Source organism: Nyctereutes procyonoides, unplaced genomic scaffold (assembly GCF_905146905.1).
Source record: "Nyctereutes procyonoides isolate TBG_1078 unplaced genomic scaffold, NYPRO_anot_genome, whole genome shotgun sequence".
In the NCBI taxonomy this organism is placed as follows: domain Eukaryota; kingdom Metazoa; phylum Chordata; class Mammalia; order Carnivora; family Canidae; genus Nyctereutes; species Nyctereutes procyonoides.
Genome location: NW_026575036.1, coordinates 5,124,370 through 5,145,493, shown reverse-complemented (window position 1 = coordinate 5,145,493; position 21,124 = coordinate 5,124,370). Strand labels below are relative to the sequence as shown.

Here is a 21,124-nt window from a genome sequence, read left to right as displayed (position 1 = left end):
CTTCTCAGTCTGCAATGAATATCTCCAGAGAGTATCCTAAAATGGATGGCCCTTCAGTGTCCAAGAAAAAATGACATTTCTATACAGTTTTATACATTAGATAAAATGTATATAAAATATATACATTTTTAAATTAGATGTTTAAAACCATTTTGGACAGTTTTGCATAAAAACTGTACCCATGATTAACTCTTAGGTAGTAGGATTAGGGATAATTTTGCTTTTCTTCACTGTCTTTTTAAAATTGTGATCTAAAAAATCGGAAACACGTTACCTTTCTGATCAGAGGGGGGAAAAAAGTAAAGTGATTTCCATTTTGAGGAACAGAATACAAACAAAGAATTACCTGTTCTGCTTGGTGTCCGACTGGCTGAACTGCTTCCCTCCAGGGGCCCATCAGCAGGATTCCCTTGGGGACATGGTCTGCCACAGCTGAGAAATATTGGAACAGCTGTAAGTATATTCTCTCTTTTCAAAAAATCACAGGCATACACCATCTATATACACATGAAGATAGATAATAATCAAATATTTCTACCTCCCACTTATTTGCAAAATTCATTTTGCTTTATTCATGGATGTTTTCTTTTTAGTGAGAACGTGATCAACATGAAGGGTCAGAAGTTTCTCTCTCAACTCTCATCTTCTTCCACAGTCCAGACCACATTTGAAATTACTGGCAAAATTTTGTTACATTATTTAGAGAATCATGGGATTATCTGCTACCTGCTTACAGAAGTGACTTTGGAAGTGCTGATGCATATTTAGTCATAAATATCTTCCCTAGGGACACCTGGGTGGCTCAGTGGTTGAGTGTCTGCCTTCCACTCAGGTCATGATCCTGGGTCTGGGAATCCAGTTCCGATTCAGGCTCCCCGGAGGGAGCTTTCTTCTCTCTCTATGTCCCTGCCTCTCTCTGTGTGTCTCTTATGAATAAATAAATAAAATCTTAAAAAAAAAATCTTTCCCAATGCATTCCCTTTGTACTTGCCTAAAAACCTCATTATTAGATTTATTTCTATGGGTGAAGACTTTTTTTTTTTCCCAAAGAGCCCATTAGGATTGCATATGTGAAAAGAGAATGGCAATATATTATTTTTTTGCCACAAAATAAAAATTAATTCCTTTTTTAAGGCTGATCAGTCACCTGCTAACACCCAAAGGAAATGAACAAAGTAGAGTCACGTTTTGATGGAGAGTGAATAGAAAATTGCACAGAATGAGAAAAACAGGCCAAGAGGGGATACTCTGAGTAATCTAGAAAAATGAAGGTACTGGAGAGTCCTGGCTAGCTCTTTAACAGAGGGCATTGGAGGATGTAGGATACTTTTGTTTTTGTTTTCTCAACAGTTTTGAATGCTTTATAAATTAAAAAGCAACCCCACAAATGGCCTGGCAAGTTTCTTCTCTCACTTATCTTGTTCAGAAACTCCAGGGTTAGATTTTAATTCTGCCTTTTGCTTCTGGGTTCTTTTCTTCTGCCTAATATTACAAACGGTCTCAGAGGGTTTTTGTTATTTAACCACAGACTACTCACTCTAAAAGGAGAAGAAATGAGATGGTTTATAATTTAATATATAAACGTCTCATCACTTTCTTTTTTCCTGAATTGTGGCTTATATATATGTTATAATGATAAGCATTTTCCAGTTATAGAATATTTTCATCCTAAGTAAATTTATTCTCAAGGCTTAAACGTAAGTGGAGAAACATCACATGCAAAATAGTTCTGAGATCCCATCACTTTGATTTAGGGAATCAAAAGAAAATGACAGGACCAAAGGAAAAAGAAAGCAGATGTAAATGATGGGCTTACATTCTTGGGTGACACTTGGTAGATGGAGGGTTTATTAGTTTTAAGAATTTTCATTGCAAGATAATACTTAAAAGGAACACTTAAATTAGTAGTTCAAATATACTACCTCGTATGCCAAAAAAACAGCTTGTTGCATAGACATTACAGCAGCCAAAAGACTGGGATTCAACGCCAAACCCTTCGAGTTCAGCAGGGGAAACCACAATAATTAGTCGTGTGTTTCTGGAGCTCTCTGTGCCTACATGGGTGGCTGCCTTGAAGGCAATAATAGAACATGGTTTGAATTACAGATTTATAAAGCCCAAACAAATAAAAGACACACTACTGGATTTATAAACATTACTGAACAAGTAGGCAGTGAAATTCTCTTGTTTTTCTCCCAAAACCTCTTTTATAAAAAAATCCCATTGCATTCTTCCTGCTAAGACTACAAAAAATAGACCGTGAGGAGAAAAGCTATGTGAGTGGTAGTTCTTTTTGGAACATCTCTGCTTTCTTTAGGCAACTTATTTCCCACAAGTTTGGAGCCCACAGTGGGAGAGTCTCCCTAGAAATGCTGGAAGCAAATGTCCTTGATGTCAATGACTCCACTGAGCTTCAATTTGGCTCAGGATGCATACCACAAAAACATGTTTCCTAAGGACATTCTACCACACGCGAGCTTCCATGGGCAATTACTCTCTGTGTTAACCTAAAGAAATTGGTTCTGTGGTCAGATAAATTCACAAAATGCCACCCGAGACAATAATCAAGAGGTTTTCTTTTTGCAGGACTTCTCAGAGCTTTTAGTAAAGTGATGTGTGTTGTGAATCACCGAGGAAACCTACGACAAGTGTTCATCGCAGATGTGCTTTTTGTGTGTGATGAGGGGAAAGATGGGCTTAATATTCCAGAAATGATTTCGTTAAAAAAAGCTTTCATAGAGAGGGAAAAAGAAGAACTTTGGGATGGTAAAATAACTTTTTACTCTGGCACTGGACAAATAGACTAAAAAAGTGATTTTCCCTTTAGAAATATTTGTGAGGAGAAAAGAAGTAAAACTAAGATTAGAAAAAGAAATAGCATTCATTTAGTTTATGACGAAATGATCTAAAAATGAAATCTGTGAAGCTTAAACTGACTATATGATCAAATCTAAGTCTGTGAACCAACAGGTGATATTAGACAACCAGTATATAACTCATTTACTCATTAGACAACCAGTATATAACTCATTTAAGTATATAACCTTAGAAAAGAAACAGCATTTTGCTCAAAGTACTCTCATGAATACATTTAGCTAAAAAACACTTAACTCTTCTAGTTAAAAGAATACTATCATGCTTTAAAATCAATTCTTCAAGAATTGATTGAAGCTACTATTAGAATTGATTGAAGCTATTATTAGAATTGATGAAGCTATTATTAGAATTGATGAAGATATTATTAGAGAACAACAGTATGGTAATCAGTAAGAGGAGGTATTTCCTTCTTCATGGTAATATTGGCAAAATAACTACTCTTGCCACGCGAGGCCTTTTTTCTTATCCACTGTAAAAAGACTCATGTCCTATTTCTATTTAAAAATGATAGAGCAGTACAAGCCAATTGCTTAATTGCATTCAGGCATCCATTTGAATCTAACCGTACTATGACATGTGTTATTTAAGCATTTTATTTTATTTATTTATTTAGTTTATTTTAAACTTTTTATTTTAAAGTAATCTCTGCCCCCAATGTGTGGATCGAACACTCAACCCCAAAATCCAGAGTCACACGCTCTTCTGACTGAAGCAGCCAGGGACCCCTATTATACATTCGTAAACAGGGATTGCAAACTTAAAATACCCTTAAAATTGATATAAGATCCTTCCTGAAGATCAAGTAAAAATTATTCCAATATAATATATTTAAATTACTTGATATGATTTTTTAATTATGTGCTTTATGCATTCTCCACTAGTAAGCAGAGGATATATACAACTACTTATTTTATATCATCTCCAAAGATTAGCTGTATGGACTCTAAGCTTTCTATTAACAGGAAACCATGAAAAAATAATTTCTATTCAACACAAATCACATTATCCTATACTTACTTTCCTGTCAGTTTCTTTGGCAAACCTACACAGAGCTATGTGGACTGGTAGTGAGTGTTCCAAAGAGGAATACTAATAATAGTTTTTGGACAAGTGAAACTCAGTTAACAATCTAAAATCCTTACCTGCTACATATAACAGGTGGAGGGAGGATCTGAGGAGATAGGTCAGGGGCACTCTGAGTATAAGTTAATGCCCTGTGAGAACCCAGGCTTTGTTTGGCAGTAGTGTTGGCAGATTCTGGAAACTGCACTGCAGAAATTTTGCTGACTGGGCTGCTGGCAGGAGTCCCTTGGGGAGGTGAGGAACAGGGCGATGAAAGAGGTGAAATTTTAGCTAGGGCACCTAGAAAGAAAAAGAGTTATTAAATCACTAAATCAATTTTTGTTTTTGAAATTAAAAACTGTAACTCCTAAACCTCACCTTGGACTCCCTATCGCTCCATCAGGACCATGTGAGCACTCAGGCCATGGAGCTGGCCCTCTCTGCCACCATCTGGAGACAAGGTATACAAGTGGGGTGTCTCCATGGCATGAAAGGCGAAGAATGAATCATCATAAAAAAAAAAAAATCAGTGGCAATGTTGGCAAATGCTGTTAAAGCCTTGGTGTCCTGGAGTAACTTCAGGACAGAAGGATATTATTTTCTCCTCCCATTTTTGTTTCTTCTTGTCATTTTGACATAATGATAATAATTAAAGTTTCCCCATGTGTTTGCCTTCTCCTGGCTTGTGAAATTTTTAGCAGTAACAGGATCTGCTATTGTTTTAAACATTAACTTATCTGGAGCAGAGTCTGGCAGGTATCCGATGCTTAAAACGAATAAATAAAGAAGATAGATTTTTTTGAGAGGCAATTAAATTTATTAAACATCAACATTTTTGGTGAAACTACCTTATTTGTGTGAAACAGGACTCTTATTAGAGTAATTTCTGAAGAAAACATTTAAAAATGTAGTACGATCCATTTCAGATTAAACAATAGGCCTAATGCCTAAATTTTAAAAGTGCTGGTATCTGTGCCAAATTGTGTTTATTCTTGTGAAAATTTTACAGCAACCTGGCTAGGATTTCAAAGTGCTGATACTTGAGTACAGAGAAGAGATATTTTCAAGTTCTACCCTCCCAAACAGAGAAGGCAGCCCACACTTAAAACCAAAGAGAGAACTATCGTCTGATTGGCCATCTGCTTACTGTTTTTTCAGTACTTTGTGGCTGAACAACCTACTGCAAGGCAGATTAAATGAAATCATTAGTTGTTTTCTATTTCTTACTACTTGGGGGAAATGTATGATCATCAGCTCGACATCACTGGATAGTATGCGTGGGGAACTGGCAGCTGGCTTAGTTTGTTTCCAATGTCCGGTTCTCTCAGAAGTTTTATTTGTTACATCCAGAGATTTTCTGGTCCACTGAAAGGAATATTAAGCCTGCTGAAGGGCTTTTGTAATTTTTACATTTATTGCTGTCACATTATTATTATTATTATTATTATTATTATTATTATTTTGGTTTGTTGTACCAGATGAGAAATCCTGCTCTTACTTTGATAGGTGTGGTGGCTGGCAGCCCCTCCTATTCCTTTTCTCATTGTTTGTATTATTGACTCCTGATCAAACGATCAATCCCTTGCCATCATAGGCTAATGAAACCACTCAGACTTAGAGAGGTAAAATAACCTTCCCAGGGTCATAGTGCTAAGAAGTAGGAGAATATGGAGGGAGCCCAGCTGTTTTCAGTGAAGTGTGGTGTTAGCCCATATATCTATCAGAGGCTGTCCAAGGGGGAAGAAGAATCCATGATCTGGTAGGCAGAATTTGCACTACACTTTCCAATGACACAACAAAAGGTTTTTATTTTGATTTCTCTTTCTATTGAAAAGATTTAGCTATTTTTTCAAAAATATTTACAAACCTGCACTGTACGTAATTTCCTAAACCAAAACAAACAAACAAACAAACAAAAAAACAAAACAAAATCCCACTAAATTCTTAACTCAGAGTTCCTCCAATGAATCTATCATCATGTGTAATGAGGTGGGTTACAGGTGACCTATGAAGTACTAACAATTATAATTTTTTGAATAAATATTTTATTGGAAGCTTCAGAATAAATTTAATCCTTAATATTATTTCTAGTATTTTATATTAGATTTCATCATAATTTTATAAAATGAAGAAAATAAAATTTCCACGAAGCTCTAAATCCTTTCTCATTTCTCCACTACTGTGTAGCATTATTGTATTCACACATATTATTTCACATTTATACACCATACCATCATATGCTCCGACATGAAAAGGACGGAAAGAACTAGTTTAATTTGGACTATTTGTTAGATTATGGCCAACTGAGTCTTCAGATAATCTTAGAAAAGCAGTGTAAGCATTAAGGAGCTGGTTGGGGGTGTGACGTATAAAAGTATCTGCACAGAGTAATGACCTGTTTGTTCAACAAATATTGCATGCCTTCTTCCAGAGATTAAGGATGCCATAGCGAGTAACAACGACAACAAATTCTCTGCTGTCATGGAGCTTCTACCCTTTTCGAGGAGTCAGAAACTTAAAAAAGAGGTGGAAGAGGAGGAAAAGGAAGAGAAAAGAAGGAGAAGGAAGGACAAAAAGAAAAGAAACTCAGGTAGTCATAAGTGATACAAAGAAAAATAATGCCAAGAATATAAAACAGAGAACAGAAATGCTCTATGAGTAAAATTTCAACAGAAGTGTGGTGAAATAAGGAAGACATTTAGACAAGTATTTGGGGGAAGTATGTTCGAGAAAGAAAAACCTACCTGGGGGCTTCAGAAGGTCAGTCCGGAGGTCAATGTGGGGGCAGGTTAGCAAAGGGGAAAGAGAGGAGCAGGGAAGGTGGCCAGAAAAGCAGCTGGTCAAGGCTGGAGAGGGCTGATAGGCCAACGCAAGATTTTAATTGTTGTTTATTTTGAAAGAAATAGAGACTTCTGATAGGCATTGCTTTAGGCAATGCTTTAATTATTTTGATAGCTAATTGTGAATTTTTGAAAGTTTTCTACCACTTTTTTATAGATTAAGGCCTATGGGAACAGTGCCCATTTCTGTCTTAACACAACATATTTTCTAAAGGCAATTTATGAGAGGAATGATTTTTGTTGTTGTTGCTAATTCTTCATAGCTGCCAGCTGATATTCTCAGAAAAATGCAATTCACTCCTAAATACAAATTTAAAAATCCCCTCAATGATTAGAGTTCTTGGGACACATGGATTAACTAAATTTAAACAAATAGCAGACCTTAAGACTCCAAACACACTGCCTGGGATGAAATTTAAGATAAACCTTGTAACAGAGAAAAAGCACTTTGCTTCTGTAGTGCTGTTAGTCTACAGCACTTCTAACAAGCAAGAGTCTTGGCAACAGCCATGAAAAGAGGGATATTTGCTCACAGTCACCAAGATGGCAACATAGGATGTGCCTGACTTAGCTCGCCCTCACAAGAACTGACAACTACTCAAGAACAAGACACCACTGAGACAGTCCTGGAACACGGGGAGTAAGAGAAGAGACTACAAGTTGACAACACTGCGACACCCCCAGCCAGCATGACCCTGTATGGAGAAGTTTCCTCCAAGCCTCTGGTTTCTCTAGCAGGAAAAGAGAACCCAAGAGGATAGCCAGCACCACGCCTGCCCCCAACCCCAGAACTGTGCGTTGCTTTGTAGGAGGCCCTCTTCTGACCAGCACCATGGGGACTGCAGGGGGATCTGTGAGGCTTAACTACTGGGAATCTGACTAGGATGGATAAAGAGGTAGGGGTTTGCAACAACCAGGATATGATCTTGGCAGACCAGGTTCATACCTGCAATATCTAAATAGTAATCTCAACCATCAGTTTTACTCATCTGTAGAACCAAGCTGAGGTCACACACTCATCAGTGAGCTTGGTGGGTACAGATCTGCCTGATTTAGGTTCTTATGAAAGGAGTTCTGTCAGTCTTAAAGCCAAGGATGCCCAGACCCAGGTAAGGGGGTAAATCATAGCCTCACCCACTGTGGAGGGCAGCCCGGGTGGCTCAGCAGTTCAGCGCTGACTTTGGCCCAGGGCGTGATCCTGGAGACCCAGTATCAGTCCCACATCAAGGTCCCTGCATGGAGCCTGCTTCTTTCTCTGCCTGTGTCTCTGCCTCTCTCTGTGTGTGTGTGTCTCTCATGCCCCATCTGACTAAGAGGATTGGTGACAATTCCCAGAAGCAGTGAGGTCCAATGGCACTTGAGCCAAGAGGTCGGAGGACAGTGTGGAACACCCCCAGAACAAAGCCAGTACTGGGTGTGGAGTGTCCCCATGCTATGCACAGGCAGGGGGATTCATTCACACCTAAGGGTTAGGGTAGCTCCCAGCCCCTCTCAACCTGAAAGGATGTTTGGGAAACTCAAAGTAGCTGGAGTGACCCCTCCCTCTCTGGTACAGGCAAGGAGCTGAGGCATAGCCCCATCCACAGTAGAGTATCTTTTAGTACCAACTGATCAACTCCTGGAAGCTGTCTAGCTGTCCAGTGCTGCTGGTCTAGCAGCACTGGAGCTGAAAGATGGGCAGGCACACCTGTCAGCTTTCAGAACAAAGGCAGTGGTCCCATTTGGTCAGGGAACTTGGGAGTGCGGGACAGCTTGAGTTAAAACAACAAACCACGAGCTTTGTTGGCTTTAGAGCTGCTTCTCTTGCGGTGCCCAGGCAGGGAATCTAGTTTGGAGCCCTCCTCATTACTGAATACAACCTATAGCCTATCTGAGCAAGGAACCTAACTAGAGCATCTGGGTAGCTGCAGAACCCATCAATAGCCTTACATATAGTGGCACTTGAACACAGAGCACAGCCTATGGGTTTCCTCATCGTCAGAACAAAACTGAATGGCCTCACAGAACCAGAGAATTCAATGCACACTCTAGCCTGACTCAGGTCCCCAAACAACAAGTTGTACAGTCTTGGGTCCCTGCTAGGGCAGGGAAGCTAATTCATAACCCTGTTATTAATGAATATAGTACCAGTCCTGGCCACCTATCTAGTAAGCTTGATCAGAGAATCAAGGCACTATGGAGCCCATACTACAGCCTCACTTGGGTAGGGGACCAAGCCAGCAGTTCTCAGTCAGTGGCACATCCCCTCATTCCCATCCTCAGAGCTTAAACATTTGCCTCTACCAAAAAAATAGACCACAACAGCAGGCCCTACCTGCCTAAGGACACTACCAGGAGGCAACCCAGAAACACACTGAGTTGACTGGTGAATAACTATCTCTGCAAAGCAAACCTGCAAAATCTGGAAAAGAAGCTTGATTACTCAAATTTGTAGATACCAAATAAATTATCAAAGATCACAAAAATTTAGGTAAAAATTACATCACTAAGAGGAACAACAGACCTACAGAATAAGCAGAAAGCAATTAACAAAATGGCAATAGTAAGTCCCTACCTATCAATAAATACTTTAAATGTAAACAGATTAAACTCTCCAGTTAAAAGACACAGAATGGATGAATGGATAAAAAGCAAGGTCCAACAAAACGCTGCCTGAAAAAGACTCACGTTAGCCTTAAAGACACAGTAGGCTAAGAGGGAAGGAAAAAACAATTCATGAAAATGTTAACCCATAAAAAATAGGAGTAGCAATATTTTATCAGAAAAAAATAGGCTTTAAACTAAAAACAATAAAAACAAAGAATATTATCTATTATGAGAAAAGGGTCATTACAATAAAAAGATACAGCAATTATAAATATTTACCCAACATTGGAGCACCTAAATACATAAAGCAAAAGCTAACAGAACTATAAGAAGAAATAAACAGTAATACAGTAATAGCTGGGAACTTTAATGCCCTATTTTCCACAACAGATTATCCAGAGAGAGAATCAACAAGGAAACAGCAAATTTGTACAACACTATAGTATATTAAATGGACCCAACAAACATATATAGAATATTCTATCCAACAGCAGCAGAATACACAGTCTTCTCAAGCACACATAGAACTTTCTAGAATATACCACACATTAGGCCACAAAACAAGTCTTAGCAAATCCAAGATGACTGAAATCATACCAAGTATCTTCTTTGACCTCAATGGCATGAACCTACAAATCAATAACAAGAGGAAAACTGGAAAATTCAAAACACAGGGAAATTAAACAGTACCTTCCTGAACAATCAGTGGATCAAAGAAGAAATGAAAAAGAAAATAAAAAAGTTTCTTTAGACAAATGGAAACACAACATAGAGAAATTGTGGGATATGGCAAAAGCAGTTCTGAAGTTCATAGCACAAATGCCTACATTAAGAAAGAGAGATCCCAAATAAACAAGTTAAATCTACATCTTAGGAACTAGATAAAGAACAAACTGAACTCAAAATTAGCAGAATAAAGGAACTAACAAAGAGCAGAAACAAAGAAAAATAAAACCATAGGAGAAAATTAATCAAACTAAGAGTTGGTTCTTTGAAAAGATAAACAAAATTGACAAACTCTTAGGTACACCAACCAAAGGAAAAAGAGAAAGGACCCAAATCAATAAAATTTAATTTCATTTATATTCCATTCCCTGCATGGAGCCTGCTTCTCCCTCTGCCTGTGTCTCTGCCTCTCTCCCTCTATGTGTCTCTCATGAATAAATAAAATATTTAAAACAAACAAACAACACAAACAAAAAAAAAAACTTGTATAGTGATGTATGTCCATTATCCCTCAGTAAAATGGGGAACAGGTGGGGAACAGGGATATTTTTATACTGTAGGTGAGAAGAAAAAGGTATAAGCATATAAATTCCTTTTTTTCCCCACACCAAACTACTATTTTATACAGTGTATATTATCTTAAAGTTTTGTAAAACAGAAAGGTTAGAAAAATAGGTACACATTTTTAGTCTTCAAATGGAAAGATAGATACAAGTGCTGAAAACAAAACAAATACTCTTTATTTCTAGAAAGGATACACTTTCTAAATAAAATTATCTCAGATGCAGGAAAAAGATATTCCAAGGAAATGGGAGAAATGCCCTTTTGTGCAAGTCTTCAAGAACAAATTATATTCTAGGTTGTTTTAAATGCAATCATGTATAAAGCTAGAAGGATTAACTTTATGAGCTTTGGAGTCATTGAATTTCATGTTGCACATTCATATATTTACACATGCACACATGTGGGAGGGGAAAGACTCAGATAAATATGCATTCTCTCAATTTTATTTATAACTTTATATTTGAGTAATTTTAAGAGACCCCAGGAGAAAGACATAGCTTATAAAATATAAGTCTTTGAATGACTCAAATTGCCCTAATATAAAATACTAAAAATTGAAGCATTTAAAAACAAAAAGTTTAAATGTAACTTTAGAATTCTAAAATACCAACTCCTTTGAATAATTAAGTCTTTAATCCCTTGTTTCTGAGAGCATGAGAAAATGTATCAAGATACTAGGAACTTTAGGGACGCCTGGGTGGCTCAGTGGTTGAGCATCTGCCTTTGGCTCAGGGCATGATCCTGGAATTCCAGGATCCTGCCCCACATCGGGCTCCGTAAAGGGAGCCTGCTTCTCCCTCTGCCTATATCTCTGCCTCTCTGTGTGTCTCTCATGAATAAATAAATAAAATCTTAAAAAAAAAAAGATACAAGGAACTCTGGACAATTAAAGGGAGATAAACACTACTGGAGGAAAATTATTTAAGTGACTCCATTTGTTTTGTTTTGTAAAACTCTCAGTTTAATTTTAATTGAACAAGAAAAGAACCAGCATGTCTAATAAATGCATGTCTCTTTTCTAAGCCCTCAGTAAAATGGACAACCCTAAAATTTTCCAAAACAAAAAATGTACCTACATTTGCAAAAGGACACAAACAAAACACCCTCACACACAACAGTGCCATAATTAATGTTCTCTTTCATTTCAAACTTTCTGTAGTAAAAACTCAGTCTAACTTATAGGTGTACAGAGATTTGTAATCACTGTAAGAGGATTATAAGAATCTTATAAAAATTAAGATTCTGGAGAGGGTTTACTGCAAATAAATTAAGTATAAACTGGAGGAACTTTAAAAGAATAACAAAGGCAGCTCTGCATTGTCAGTGACTCATAATAAAAAAGGAAGACTAAAAACATAAATTATATTTAAATATCCTGTTTTTATGCTTTAATCAAAGGGCTCACATGATTTTATTCATTTATTTTATATTAGCAGTTGCATAAAAATTGCTTTTGTTTCAACTATTGAAATTAATGCTGAGTTAAAGGATACACTGTATTACTTGTGCAAAGAATAGATTCCATGAGGTCTCGCTGGAAACAGGCCATCTACCTTTCAGTGTTTATTCTCTATGCTTGTATCCCTCTACCTCTTTTGCCTGTTGCTTCTTCCTTTCCTCCCATTCCCTTCACACTTTATTTAGGTTCCTTATACATAAAAGGGCTTTTCCAGGCCCCCTTCCATATAGGCATCACAGTCAACTACAACAAGCACAGTGCGCCTACTTAGCCCCATCAATACCAACATGCCATCAATGCAGGAAAACAAAGGTTTCAAAACAGAAAAGCCCAGCTGATCAGGGAAACCTGTACCTGAATTTCAGCTCTCGGATTCTTGATGGACTATTATCCTTTTTGGCAGATTTTCAGGGATTTGTTTAGTTCAATTCAGCATAAATAGTATATAGGTTACTTTATAAACATCTAGCTCTGCTGTGACAACAATCTTAATACGTCACAATGCAAAATGCTCGCCAAAGTAATCACAACAGGGCTACCCTATGTACTTTATGGCAAGAATGGAGTGAGGCTCTCACATGCCTGTTCTTATTTCTATCATCTGCCTTTGGGGTATGTTACACAGATAAATTCCTTTTCTCTTAGAGTTCATTCCTTCTTCTTGGCTACATTTGTATGAATTGAATAATAGGACACAAGAAAATGAGGCTGCTCTTCATGTCTGTTCCATCATTTGCTCTGTTATTTCCAGGGAATGCACTAACTATAATTTTCAGGTTCTTCTTTTTTAATTGACGTATAATTGACATATAACCTTATTTCCAGGTGGAAGAATTCATTATTTGTTCACCAATTTTAGTATATGTGCTGTCAAGATGTGTAATGATTTCCAGCTTCTTGACTTTATCATGCTGGTTATTTTAATAATTTTAATTTTCTTACCTAAATAAAGAAACTGAGAGACATGAAACCAAATCCTTCCATTATCATGTACTTGGCCAAGGACAGGACCAAAAAAAAAAAAAAAATCCCTCATTTTAAATTACTTCTATTTGTTGTCTTCAATTTTTTTCTAGTATAAAGTCATTAGAACAAAAGAAAGGATTCAGGGCTAATTGTGTGAGCTTGGGCAAGTTACTTAAACATTTCTGTGCCTCGGTTTCCTTAACTGAGTCCTTTTCCCAAACTACACCAGAACATAGAATATTTAATTCATATTTCATCACTTGAGTTACATATTATTATTGTCTGATATTTTAATTGTGTCCTTAAAAAAAAATAACAGGCCACCTGGATGGCTGGGTTGGTTAAGCGTCCAACTCTTGATTTTGGCTCAGGTCATGATCCTAGGGTGATGAGATCAATTCCCATGTTGGGGTCCACCATGCTGGGCATGGAGCCTGCTTATGATTCTCTATCACCCTTTCTCACTGTCCCTCCCCTGCCCACACTCTCTTTCTAAGAAAATAAATAAGTAAAAAAAATTAGTTAAAAAAAGATTAAAAAGTAAAAAACAAAAAATACCTACAAATCGAAATACTATTATTTACGCATATAATATTTGATAAACTCACAGTTTTCAAATTTACTTACCATTTTTATTAGATCTCAGACCTCTGCTATTACTTTTCTTTCTAGAATACATCCATCATAAATTCCTTTAGTTAAGATTTGACAGATGGTAAAGTTTTGATTTTGTGAAAATGTCTTAGTTAATTCCTACATTGTTGTGAGATAGATGTGCCAGATGCACAATTTCAGGCTATTACATTCTCTCAGAACTTTGAAGAAAGTGGTTCTACTGTGTTCTAAAGCCCTTTCGTTTTGGACAGTTTTGCTCTCAGAAATTTCCTTTTACTTTGGCTAAGATTTCTTTTTTTTTGTCTTTACTATTGTATAGCTTCACTACTTTGTGCCTATGTGCAATTTTTCTTCCTTTACTCTGCTTTTCCTCAGAGTTTATATCCCCTATTGTCTACTAAAATTATGATCTTGTTATACTGGACCTTTCTTATATTGTTATATTTCTTAAAATCTTTTACATTTTCCTGTTTCTCATCTATGTCACATTCTGGGTAATTTCTTTACATTCTCTGCTCCCCAGTTTACTATTTCTACCTTTAGGAGTCCATTATTCCATTTAACCTATCCTGTTTCCTTGATTACATTTCCAAAAGTTCTATTTAGCTGCTCTGCTATTACATCTTTTCTCTCATTGCTGTTACTTTTTATCACCTCATATTTTGATTTTAAAATATGTAAATAGAGCAGCCCCGGTGGCTCAGCAGTTTAGCACCGCCTTCAGCTTGCACTGTGATCCTGGAGACCCGGGATCGAGTCCCACGTCAGGCTCCCTGCATGGAGCCTGCTTCTCCCTCTGCCTGTGTCTCTGCCCCTCTCTCTCTCTCTCTCTCTCTGTGTGTGTGTCTGTCATAATTATATATATATAAAAAAGTAAATATTTTAGCATTTAAATATCTCATCACTTTTAGGTATCTGTAAAGTTGCTTTTGTTGTTTGTTTCTAACCCTTGGTGGTTTCTGTGTTTAGTGATCTTGGTTGTAAGCTCCAATTTGTTTGAACTTGATATATTAGTCTCATAGCTCTTACTTGGGGATGCTTTCCTCCAAAATTATTTGCATACGTTTTGTAAAGACTCAAGGGTCCTACGGACCATGTTAGTACCACTTTAACATGGAATGCTCAAATTCAGTTCCTCCACCTTGACAGAGTCCCAGATGAGTCTCCATATTACTGAGGTAATCTTCATTTGCCCTCAGGGCAACCCAGTTTAAGGATTTTCCCATATTGTCCTGTTCTTGGCCCTCACTGAAACTGCAATCCTATTTCTCAGGTCATTAACAATTTCTAGGCTATAAGACTTACCAAAGAGCAGAGAGGACCAGATTAGTTTTTAGAAACCAGATTAGTTTTAATGGTGTCTGTCAATGATACAGTCCTAAAAAAATCATACTTTCTGGAAGAAGTGCCTTTCTACACTAAGCAAGGTTTAAGCGAAGTTGGCACTTAAATGATTCCAAGAAACAGCAGTAAAAAGTAGATAGATGATCAAAGGGGAAAGAAAGTATTAAATTTTCTAGAATCAAGAGAAGAGTTGTGTCTTTTTAAAAATGAAAATTTTAAATATAAGGTGTCTTAAAATATAAATGGAACGAATGTGAATATCGTTTCTCCAATCCTCATAAACGCGTTGTCATTTTGAGGACTTCTGCTTCTGGCTGTGATGTGGTAGTTTGTAATAAATCCACGCTTCTTTGAGAAGAAAACGAAAAATCGAATTAAAAAAAAAAAAAAAAAAAAGCTTTCAAGGCAAGACAATCAATTCAGAAGGACTAGGTTCCAGAGCAAACAGAGAGAAGGTATACCCAGAAGGGTGAGCCAAGGTCCTATGAACTGTTCTTCCCTTCAGAGCATTATTTACTGAACCATTAGCATGGAGCAAAAGGCTAAGCATCTAGGCAGAAGGATGCAGCTATTAGGGAAGCAAGTCAGGAGAACTTTTAGCAATGTCATGAGGCTAATGACATGAAAATTGGAGTTTGGGACTGCAGCCATGGCAGCCAGAACGTGAATGTCTAACAGCCCAGTGAGAAAGGGGTAGTTTTTCCCTGAAGCCATTTGGAAAATTCTTACGCTCTGCTATAATGGCAGAAGATTAAGAACATAAGCAGGAAGCTACTGAAAATCTCATTAGAGTTTTCTGCAGTGCTGAGAGGTGAAAACTTCCAGTCAGAACATTCCGAGAAGAAGCTGTCATAATACATACCCCAGACTTTCAAATGAGATTCTAGAAGGGGGTAATCTGGCAATGGAATTCGGTGAAAACTGCATTCCAGTTTTAGGTCAGTACAGATTCTGATTAAATGAAGTGTTCTTTATCCAACCCATTCACTTTCCTACCCGAAACTTTACTGCTCTTAATTTTGATATCTAAATTCTTTATCATAGATCTCCAGGTCTCTGCATGTTTCCATCTCCCTTTGTGCTTGCCAATTTTGCCACTCATCTAGAATCTTAAGTTCCTGAAGTTTTTCTCAATGTGCTGGATCTTGTTTCTTTTCTTCTCTTTCATTATGTGAGAGTCTTTGCTCTCTTCCTCACCACAGCCTTTAATACACTATATGGTAATGGCCATCAATCTGTGCGTATTCCCCACTAGCATGTAAGTGAGAATTCTGTGGCAGGAGGAAGTGGGTCTGGCTTTAATCACTGCTATATTTCTGAAACTAGTTCAGGGTCTGAGACAGGGATTGTTTCACAAATATTTGTTGCGTAAAGGAAGCTGGAGGGAAGGTAGAAGCTGATGCTTAAAAATATCTGGGGTACACTGACACCACGGTGGAAAACCCCACGCAATAGTTAGACTCCAGATCCCAGATGGGACAAATCACATCAAATTTCATTTTGTAGCAGCATGAAGGGGAAAGAAAACCTCCTGCCCACAGTGCTGATGAGTCTTTCTGTTGCTGATGTGTAGGCTTTTCCAAAGGGTTCTCAAAGATCCTGAACTGTATTTTGTCCAAACCTAAATGCCTCTTCCTTTGAGTATATGTGTGTGTATGTGTATATGTGTGTGTGTGTGTGTGTGTATATATATATATATATATATATATATGAGGGTGAGTGACATAAAGAGTTCCTTTGAAAAAAAATGATGAAACATAGAGTAAATGAAGCATTCCCTTGAATCCTATAAGTGCTATACTCCTGAAAAATAATTTTAACAAATGCTAAAAACAAAACAAAAATTTGACAAGTATATCATTAGCTTTTACATTAGAAATGATGCCTCTAGAGATTATCAGTGGGGATACCAATTTCCTATTCATCCAGTAAGCTCAAGATAGGATATCTAGCATAGCAATCTCGAAAGAATCTGTATTATCACATAAAGTGGAAATGTAAGGAACTAATTAGTTATTGAGGCTTTTTTCTTTTTAGAACCATCAAACGAAACACATCCGAGTATGCATCCTTAGGATCTTGTTTCAACACTTAAGATTTACTTTATTCCATTACCGCACACTCAGTGAGTACGAATTCTTCTCCCAACAAGTTACTAACCTGGTCGATTTGGCTTTTTTGAGTTTACATGGTTAGCTGCAGAAACAGCATAGGATGAAGTGAAGGATCTGCTTTTGGTGAGGGTCATCATCACTGGGTTATTCCACAAATCGGGACTAACAGAGCTATAAAGACAGAGCATAAAGAAAAATGAAGAAATTAGTCATCACTTATTGGGATAGATCTTGCCAGAATACAATCACCATTTCTATAATCAGCTTTCCAATCTGAGTCATGGTCCAGGTTCAGTGGCAGGACCACTTTATTTCCAAATGAAAAAAAAATAAGTTACCTGAACTCAGTTGCTGCTGTAAGGAGACAACAGTTACTCATCAAAAATACTGGGTTGATAAACGAGAAAAGAACTCGTCAAAAATACTGGGTTGATAAACGAGAAAAGAATTTACCTATTTATCCAGTTAATAGTAACCAGACACTTCTTACTGTACTACTGTAATTATGTTCCTCATAGATCTTCTAAACTTTGACAAATTAATTGGTTAAGTTGCAGGGAAACCTCCATTAGTTCTGAATACCATGATGCTCCTTCTATGCTCTTTACTATTTACTATTCCTGGTGTTCTCTAAGTTCAAAAACTAAGTGCTTATAAAATTATTCAAAGACAATATTCGTTGCAGTATTTTCTTATGAAGGAAAGGTTACCAATTGGCTTTTAGCTTGCAATTTATTTTATTAGTGATACCCAGAAAGAAAGGAGTGATGAGCCAAATCCTCTTGTAAATATGCTAATGAAGGACCTGCTGGAGAAAGGTAATGGATAGTGAGTCTTCATCTAGGGAATGCTTTTGTCAGGACATCCTTGGTTATTATTGTAAGCAAATCTGGAATTAATGGATGTATGGAAGGTTGGGGAAGAGAATGCTACACACCCATTAATTAATGGAAATAAATTTTGGAGCTGTTCCAAACCAAAATTTATCTGCATGCATGGCTCAAAATCTTGTGTTAAATCTAAAACAGAATCTACTGTAATTGGAGAGAGAAAATAATTCAGGAAGCTGTGTTGACAATCTTGGAATGCTCCACTGGAAAAATGCTCAGTCTGCATTGTGCTAACACGTGTGTGCTTTCAAACATTAGTAAATTTCATACTTGGTAAAATCTCTAACTTGCATGAGTATAATTTGACAATGTGACACTCTGCCTATCTTAGACTGGCACTATAAGCGGGGTCTGTCTGCGTGGCTAGTTGTAAATAAACCTGAAATTGATAAAATTATGGAGTCATGAATGCTGGATATTTGCCATGTAGGCAAATATAATTAATAATTATATTATATAATTATAATTATATTATATAATTATAAATTATATAATTAATAGAATTAATAGATATATTATATATTATATTAAAAATTAATATAATTAATAGAATAATTTAGGGCAGCCCAGGTGGCTCAGCAGTTTAGAGCCACCTTTGGCCCAGGGCGTGATCCTGGAGACCCAGGATCGAGTCCCACATCAGGCTCCCTGCATGGGGCCTGCTTCTCCCTCTGCCCGTGCCTCTGCCTCTCTCTCTCTCCCTCTCTCTTTCATGAATAAATAAATAAAATATTTTTGAAAAAATAGAGTAATTTAGAGTTGTTCCATAACCAAAATGGCTTCCTCTGTTCAAGCAACATTATGTATGCATTGCTTAGAATTCTACATGTTAAATCCAAACTAGAACATGGGCTAATGTGGAATAAAAGGATTTTTTTAGGGTGCTGCACTGTCTCATACCTTTTGTTTTTTTTTTTTTTTTGTCTCATACCTTTTGAAGGAAAGAATGTGGATATGTGCTTTGCTGTCCTATATCCTCTGATTATTAGTAAATTTAGGAAGGAATTAGATCTATAACTGTGTTGAGTTCCATTTAAAATTCTGACACTATGTTACCTCATTTCTTCTCTTGTTTTCCTTTTCATATTTTTCTCCAACTGTTGACTCAGGCATTTAAAAACTTCATCTTTTCTCCTAATTCCATAATAGTTTACAAAATAAAACATAAGAAAGATATTCGCAATATAGAATGAACTTCAGCAATGACCAAATACAATGAAGCAAAGCACAGTAAATCATATTTGTTTCATATCCCTCTTGAAATCTCATTCTAGGCATGCCTAGAATTTGGAAACAATGAAATCAAATAAAAGTTGGAATCTGGATAGATAAATACACAGTTTCCTTACAGAGCTGTTCCCTTTCACCTTCTTTTGCTGAATTGAATGACTTACAAGATTTACTGTGAAGAAATTTTATGCAATGTACATGAGGCCCAGGAGTTTTAACTTCTTAGTACATAATACAATGAATAGGTTATTATTTTTCTATGCAGATTCTTAAAAGAAAAGACCCTAATATTAACAGCATTTTATTAGATTTGTATATTTATTAATATCACAAAAACTTCTATTATGAAGGCTAGCCTGATAATTGCCTATTCCTTTAATAAAATCATCTAAAATATGTCAATTTTGAAATGTTTTATAAAGTACAATTACATAGTACCTTTTAATACATAGGAAATTAATGAAGATAAAATTCTATTATATAGTTCCTAATATTAATTTACTAAAACAGTAACTAATAAAACAGTAACTCAATATATTTATGTATATGTATATATGCATTATAATTTACTGGCACTTTCAAATATATTGCTTTCTGTGATCCTTGCAACAGTTTTCAGCTTTGTATAGACTCTTACCTTCTTGATTCCTGTTTAGATTCCTTGTGAATATGTATGTAAATATTTGGATTTTGTAGAGGAAAGTCACTTAGGGAAACCATTACTTGGCCACCTCATTCTGAAAAAGGGAGCATTTTCTACAAGTCTGCTGTAGAAGATCTCAATCTCCTTCCACATGAGAAGACTTGGACATCTTAGTTCTACCCTAAACAACTTCATCCTAGGTCTGAAAAGCCTTACCAGATTCCAAGTTTGTTGTTGTTTCTTTATTTTTAAATTGAGTTTACAGCCTGCCTTTCTGCCTACCATAAAGAGGCAAGGGTCAGTTCCAAGGCTGACTAGGAATGATTTATTCCAGACGTTTTGATACATCTCAAGTCTACTCTTCTGAAGTACCTACTGATATCCTTCCACCTAGTTTACCTCCCAACTGTGCCACAGTTCCCTTTCTCCTCAGGATTCTTTGTAGTGGGTACTGAAGCTCCTCAGGACACACCTTTTTGAGTGGCAGGGTCAAGATCCTTTGGATCCTCAGTCCAGTGTCCTTTCTACCCAGCTGTAGTTAAAACTCACCAGGAGTGAATCATCCAGCTAAATACCAAAGGGCTGCCCCTAATTTTCACTTCTCCTTCTTGTTCTTTTGATCACAGTCCTCAAAGTCCTCAATAGAAAGACACACAAGAAGGAAAGGAAGAAATAAAAGGGCTGACGGAGAAAAAAACTACAAGGACTATATCTCCTATCAGTTTTGAAATCAATCAGTAGTGTTATCAATTGGTCTGCTAAGTGGAGACCAAGGCTGGAGATGATCACTGGCCACCTTTCTACTGTTTTCACCTGTGACAAAGACAGACTCAACTAAAACCAGTTGAATTTAATGGTGGTACTATTGCCATTCATATATAGTTTTCCCTCCAATTCTCTTCAGAATGAATTTCATTTCTTCGTAATGGTGAAAATTTGTATCATTTTCAGACTTTATATCAGGACTCTTAATAGGACAGGGAAATGAAGGAATAGTAAAATTAGATGTAGGAAAAAGTACACTTGGGCAAGACAGTTTTTTTTTGCTGTTGTTTTTGTTTTTGTTTTTTTACAAAGAAAATGAATGAGATTGGACGCTCTTCCTTATCTATTTTGAAAATACATGATTATGAGTATTTATTTCATCAAACAAGATGACAGGAACCCTGGAAGTTAAGCTCATAAAAGTTCTTGAAACACTCTTCATG

General features: G+C 36.7%; 1 protein-coding gene across 5 annotated transcripts in view; it reads right to left on the bottom strand.

Annotated features, from left to right (window-relative positions):
* Positions 1–21,124, bottom strand: part of PDE3A (phosphodiesterase 3A) — a 326,710-nt gene that overhangs the window by 45,571 nt on the left and 260,015 nt on the right. For all 5 annotated transcript variants that reach the window (XR_008663571.1, XM_055318766.1, XM_055318764.1 and 2 more), the window contains exons 5-7: positions 17,200–17,324; positions 4,020–4,239; positions 347–432 (exon numbers count right to left, since the gene is read on the bottom strand). Coding sequence is in view for 4 of the 5 variants with exons in the window: in XM_055318766.1 (XP_055174741.1) it covers positions 347–432; positions 4,020–4,239; positions 17,200–17,324 (431 nt within the window). In the remaining variant the exon portion in view is untranslated. The remainder of the gene's footprint in view (positions 1–346; positions 433–4,019; positions 4,240–17,199; positions 17,325–21,124) is intronic.